The sequence below is a fragment of the Fulmarus glacialis genome, unplaced genomic scaffold, assembly GCF_000690835.1.
Source record: "Fulmarus glacialis isolate BGI_N327 unplaced genomic scaffold, ASM69083v1 scaffold38772, whole genome shotgun sequence".
Taxonomy (NCBI): domain Eukaryota; kingdom Metazoa; phylum Chordata; class Aves; order Procellariiformes; family Procellariidae; genus Fulmarus; species Fulmarus glacialis.
The window spans coordinates 1-6,805 of NW_009200539.1; the positions used below are offsets into that span (position 1 = coordinate 1).

Genomic DNA, 6,805 nt, shown 5'->3' on the forward strand with positions numbered 1-6,805 from the left:
GCACCCCCCGCTGCGGGGCGGGAGCGCTCCCCGCGGAGCCCGGCCTCGGGAACGCTCTTCGTAACGAAGCCGCAGGCAGCGATGGGCAGGGACATCTTCAACGAGATGAGATTGCTCAGAGCCCCGTCCAGCCTGGCCTGGAGTGGCCCCAGGGATGGGCCACCTACCGCCTCGCTGGGCAACCTGTGCCAGCGTCTCACCACCCTCATCATACCAACTGCTTCCAAAGCTAATAGAGGGTATTTCTAAGTGGTAGCTAACCTTCAATTTCTAAAAATGTTTTCTTAATAATTTGTGTTTTAAGTCCCTTGCACTGTTCATTAGACTAGAGTTGCAGAGCTGCAGAATCCTTGACCACAGAATTTCAATGTTGATGTTCTTCGTGCAGCCCAAATGGCACAAAGTGCTTGTTCCACAGGCGATAGGCCGTAGTGTTTAAAGAGGTAACGAGTTGCAAAATTTAGAATGAGATTTTTCAAAAACGCATTTCTTTCAGAGCAAGCGAGCTGTGCTTGTACAAATAGGACACGGTTAGCTATTCCACCTGAAGCAGCTCATTTGCCAGCAACTGCTGAGCTGCAGAGCACGGGGCAATCCCTTTGCAGTGAGCTAACCTCCTCCTTTTCTCCACTACAAACGGGCAAGTGAAATCTTGAAAGTTCACACACGAGGATTATTCTGAAAGCAACTGGGTTTTACTTAGCTCTAAAGCCAGCTTTGTACAAAACATCCAGTGCAAAAACTGCACAGAAACCAGCACCAAATTGAACATCCGCGCTTACCCGGGTACTTCCAAGCCTTATTGTGAATAAGCATTTCTACACTGTCCTGAATCAGAGATCTTTATCCAAGTACCACTAACGTACATATGCTTCACATTGCAAGAACAAGCTTTTGTTCTCCCTCCAAGACAAAAATTATTCGTGACCGTAATTTTCCTCTTACATTAAGAAAATTCTTACCGCCTTTGCACTCAAAGCAAGGTTCACAGAGAGCATACTTGTTCCGTTTCTTGCATAATTGTAGTTTGTTTTTTCTTAATGCCATCTCTGTATACCATAAAACCAATAAAGCCAAAACCCCAGTACTTTTAAGACATTGTATGCCTTTGTCTTGCTTGGACAGAAAGAAAAATAAATTAACACTTTAGCAACATAAAAATGGTGCATTCAAAAATTATGTACACAGACTTTTGACTTCTGGGAACAGGACGGTCAAAACCGACAAGGGAATACATGTCATTAGCTACAGCTGAGAGAAGCAACGAGAACTACTAGTTAAACTACGGTTAAACTGGAACAGGATTACTGGTATTTCTTACCCCCTTGTCACAGCATGTCTTTCAGTGAACTCAAAACACCACTCTATTTTAGGAAGATGCCATACCACACAAGAAAAACAACAACAACAAAAAACAAACCAAAAAACAAAAGCCCCCAATTTCTTAGCCATGTTTCTGAAATATGATATTGCTGGAAATCTCTTTTTGAGGGGAGGCATAGATATTTGTCAGCATAAGCTGTAACTTAAGCTGCATTCTCTCATCTTTAAAATGTACTAAAGTTTATGAATAAAAGAGAAAACATCTGTAACAAGTTTCTGAATGCATAAATTCCTTTATTGAAAATATTGTGGTAGCACTGCATTACATATATTCAATATTCATAGTTTCAAGGGTCACAGAATTTTGATTGAACAACACTGTTTTGAATATAGACCACAGCGTTTAGATATGCTCTGACAAGGATAATATAATGGAGTAAGTTGTAGGTAGCAATAGTGAAATGCATGTAAAATGTTGAACTTGGTTGGTTTGGGGTTTGTTTTTTTTTTTTTTAACTATTAAGTGGTCTGCCACCATTTAAAAGAGCAAACAGCATTAAGATATTCCTGGTATCTTCAAAGCGTTACGCTGTTAGCAACTTCCAAAATATTTTACAGCATTACCAATAAGAACTTTATTTATGGCTGTAGTTGACCACACAGAAGGGAAGTGTGAAAAGCTCACGTGCAGCGTGTTACAGGCTTACTGTATATAGCACTGGCTTTTAGACTGTGAAATTTCTGTGCAGGATTAAGATTTAGTAATGCTTTTGAAAGAGAACACTTGGCTGCCTTTTTTTTTTCGTTTTTTCAAAAAGGGAAGAACAGTAACTAAATTGAGTTGTATTAATAATATTCCAATTAGTCCAATTAGACTGTACTGTTTAATGCATGGAAGCACACTATCGTTTCTAAAACCCGCCTTTCTCAGGACCATGACACATTCGAGTCTCAGGGCAGCAGAGCATCCTAATGTTGGTTGGGTCTGGATTGTGTAAACAAAACCGCAGCATAATGGGAAAGCAGAATTCTGTAGCAAACAGCGGAGATCGCCAGTCCTCTGTCACACTCTTATTTACTGAAATTTTCATTTTGTAACATGCAGTTTTTTCTTTTCGGTGTTGAGGGGGAAGGGGGAAAAGTATCTGATTATTTCATGAAAAACAAAGAAGAATATTTAGTTACCTGTCAAATCCTAAGCCAGCCTGTTGCTTCAAGTCTTTTTCGGGAAGGAAATCATATATATAATTACCAAGATGACAAGTATGACACTAACATGACCTGGCCTGTTAGGGAAATAGCATTCTTCTCTAAATCTCAATTGTAGTTTCTCCTTAACAAAGCAGTTATTCTTCAATTTGTAGGGAAGTGCTCGTAAAGCACAGTGGGTGGCTTATTTTGAATCATTTGGTGGTGATACAGAAAAACAATCCTCTCTTAGAAACGTCCTTCGTAAACAGGCAAATAATACTAGGGCAGATGCTCAGAGCAGGCTGTCCCAATTCTGTTGACTGCAACAGAGCTGATACAGTCTATACCAGGTGGCAGTTTGCCCAATGTCTCCATACACTGCCAAAATAATAATCTATTAACAAGAATGTGGCAGCAGAGTTAATAAGAAGCACCATCCACTTTCTCCCTCATCTCAGAAAAAAACCAAAACAGAATTATGCACTCAAAGTGTTTCTGCCAGAAAACAAACCCTCTAATTAGGGTAAAATGAAAACCAAACCTCATTTACAAAATAAAAATACAAAAATTAACTTCAGAAATCAAATAAATTGATTCAGAATAAATGCCAATGCATAAGAAAGCTACCTGAATAGTAATTATTTATCAAATTGAGATTTGAAATATTAAAAGAAAAAAATCATAGCTAATACATTTACCAAAAAAAAAAATCTGCTATACAGTAACAATAAATAAAAAGATTTAAAAAACATGTTCCCTTAAGTGCTGTGTACACCTATTTCTGATTCTTTTCCATGGCAAACAGTATGCTGTAGATTTTGGTAAAGTAACCTTTTATTTTTGGTTAGCATTTGTACGTTGAACATAAATACACATGGAATGTACTAGATAGTTACAGTTTTCCCACAGGATCTTTTTCACAGTTACAGAAAAAGTTTTCAACTTATACACCATGAATGTTTTCGTAAGCATCATATCTTCAATGGAGGAGTATTGGAGGAGGAAGTAAAAAACACTTTAGACTGATGTCTTACTGTTCTGTCTCTTACTGCCTCTCAAAACCAGCTCTGTTTTTTCTTGGGGTTTTTTGCGTAGTCATGCTCTGGTACAAACTTGAGGAAAAAGCATGTAATGTTGTGAGGCAGCCTGCACCTTCTAGTTAGCGTTTAAGTGCCTAATGGATCCAGTCCTTAAGGCAGTCAGTATTTCATTCAAATGTCCATACTTCTACATCTTGTATTATGAAATCTTCTTTTTTAGATAAGATGTCATTATTGAAGGTGCTGCAGGAGTTGCTTCGCCCGTGATACAAATCTGCATCTAACCATAAGCCAAACCGGCCACTAAAAAGGAAATACATAACAGATTTCAGGTTATATATAATAGTAAAAATACTGGAAGCTGTAGAAACAACCAGCGGAGCGATACGGAGGAATCTAGGTAATTCTGAGGATCTCTTAGACCAAGTGTGAAGAGCTCAATCATGGCAAAGGACTTGCCAAGAAGTTCACGGAGCAATCCCCTCGCTTTTGTTTGCGCCAGCGAGCGGGGCAGAGCGCAGGACCGAGCGTGTGCCCGTGGCCCCCCCCTGCCATTCAGCTGTTTGCACCACTGGCTGTGGCTGTGACTGACACCAGGGCGCAGACGTCAGGGTCCCTTCCCTGGCTGTTTGGATGTGAACACGGCCCCTTCTGGTTTAGGAGGAGGAGGAGCGGTGTTTATACACTCCCAATGCAAACCATGCCCAGATGTCCCGTGGTGCAGCCTGCAGTCAGCTTTAGTTAGTCGTATAGCCTTAGCCCTTGATTTCACACCCCCTCACCTTTGACATTTAGGACCTGATTAAGCACTGTCTGTATCCTTGCTCTGTGTAGCAACAGAATAATGACAATTTATCATCTTAGAAGCTGATGGCAAAACTGCCATTTAGAGATTATCTTCCAGAGGCAAACCTCTTCAGCAATGAGACGTCTATCTACCCAAAACATCTGTTTTTTTCCGATCTCAATTAAAAAAAAAAAAAAAAATTAATTGCCCAGCATAAGTCACTCTAAGCAATGAAAGTTGCTCTGGGACTATAACAGAAATCAGATTACTGAGGTATCTGCCCTAAACTGTTTACTAAAAGTAAGTTCAGCCATTTTACTGATTAGTTTTTCTTGCAACTACCATTGTCCCTATTCTCATTTAAAAAAAAAATAAAATCAGCTACATTTTTTGAAAACCAAACATTCACTCACCCTCCACCTCCGAGCTCCAGAGAGCTGGTGTCTCCATTGATGAAGTAGGTGTTCTCTCCACTCCATTTGAATACCTGAGGGGGGGAAAAACCAAAAGGTATTTGGACTGTGAGGATTCTTGTACTCTGAAACTACTGGGGACTGACTCTCAGCAGGTATTTTTTGGTGTGGTGATATTTTATTTTACTTTTTTCTTGAAGGGGGAGGAAGAAAAGGTAATAGGTAGAAAGTAAAAGAATAATACAGATTTAAAACTATGAACAAGGCACCCTAATCCTTTTTAAAATTCTGCTTACATCTCTAAATCAACAGGCATTCTGTTAAAAAGGAACAATGTGTTCAATATTGAAAAATGCATAAGCCATGAACATTATAAAATTATACCCTATTCTTGATATCACTGCCTTCCAAGGTGAGTCTTTGACAGTCCACTTCTTACTCCTCCCTGCTTCCCCCTTCAATCCACTTAAAACCCTCTCCTCACTCTTGCAGACTGTCCTCTTGGCACTTCAGATAATTAGAGCCACTTTTGCTTAAAGCATTGAATTGAAGCAATGAGTGATTAACAGCATTCATCAACAGCCAGCACATCTTCTAAACTCAAATATGCTGTCTTCATAAAAATCTCATAAATGTTTCAGAAGTGGAACCCAAAAATCTTATTTCAGAAAGTGAATACCCACTTACCTTAAAATTTGGACTGAATGTGTAGAGGAATGTTTCACCAGTGCCATAGTAATGGTCACTAAACCTGAAGGGATGTGTAGCATACGCTCCAAATATCTGTCAGAATAAAATGATTAAACTACTTTTGAGGACAGTGCAAAATTCAAAAGAAAAAAACCCAAACGTTTCAAAATACTTTCTAAAGAGCAACTGGTGTTTCATATTAGAAGAACCAACTAGTAAAATACATCAGATGAGCAAATGCTCCTGCAAATCTTTTGTATCCTGCAAGTTAAAAGCCAGATGACAACAATGGCAACAGGAATACTGAAGTACTAGACCTCCACAGAGGCATTATTTGTGACAGCTCGTTAACTGAGATACCTAAGGAAGATACTTCCATGGGCACTATTAAAAGGAGCACTCATTGCATTTACAAAGCTGGGGAGGGGCGTATTTCTATCAGTGCTGATGTACCTTCCTACCTGTAAGTTTAGTTTAAGCAGTAGAAAATATAAAAGAAAACACCAATATCTTGTTCTGGTAAGATGTCACTTCACAGTATGACTAGTACTTCTCATACTGATCACTTTTTATAATGTTGCTAGAACATTGCCCTTTCAGTCCAACCCTGCAGAACAAGCACTCCTTACCTGGTTGTCCATATCCTTGATGACAAGGAGAACTGGACTGTCGAGAGATGCCGATTTACGGTACAAAGTCTTCAGGCTAGTCCCATGCTCCAGTGTACTGTATGCAAGCCTCCACGGATATCCCTGCACTCGTGCAGGCAAGCACCGGGCAAGCTGGGCAACAAACAGGGGGAAATGGTTACATATTCAATTGGTTGGGTCACAGGTGGTGGCCCAGACTATTCCCTTTCTGCAGAGGCTTCTGAGCCAAAAAATGGTTGTCAAAGGAGCAGCTGATGCCAGGAGCTTAACACCTCTGCCACATGCGTGTGGCCTTGTACTCTGAACCCAACTGTCTGCATTCACATCACCTGTGAAAGGGATTTCAAACTCTTTGGCACCCCCTCTCCGAGCACTGAGAGAGTTGCCAGTCCTCAATATCAGTATCAAACTCCAGAGTTGCAAAACATAAAAATAAGCTTTCCAGGCGACCCAGTGCTGCAGCAAACAGGACCTTGCAAAAGGGCACTCCAACATACTAAGTACTTTCCAAACTCTTAAAAAGCACTGGCATTGCCTCCAGAAGGCAGAATGTCCCACACTTGGCAAGACAGCACCACAGCTAACAAGGAAACTTGAGGTTTTTCTGGCCATACCTGCTCTATGTGCATATTCTCCAGGAGGGCACTGTGATGCTTTAAGACAGGCAAAGTATCATCATCATCTTCTTCATAGTAACTGCAAACACTCTTT

General features: G+C 40.3%; 1 protein-coding gene across 1 annotated transcript in view; it reads right to left on the reverse strand.

The window, feature by feature from the left end:
- Nucleotides 1-3,330: 3,330 nt before the first annotated feature.
- LOC104073748 (nuclear receptor coactivator 7-like) overlaps nt 3,331-6,805 on the reverse strand; it is a 49,969-nt gene continuing 46,494 nt past the window's right edge. Inside the window, 5 exon segments of the mRNA XM_009573633.1 lie at nt 3,331-3,857; nt 4,755-4,828; nt 5,442-5,537; nt 6,074-6,226; nt 6,709-6,801. Coding sequence (XP_009571928.1) covers nt 3,722-3,857; nt 4,755-4,828; nt 5,442-5,537; nt 6,074-6,226; nt 6,709-6,801 — 552 coding nt within the window. The 3' untranslated portion in view covers nt 3,331-3,721.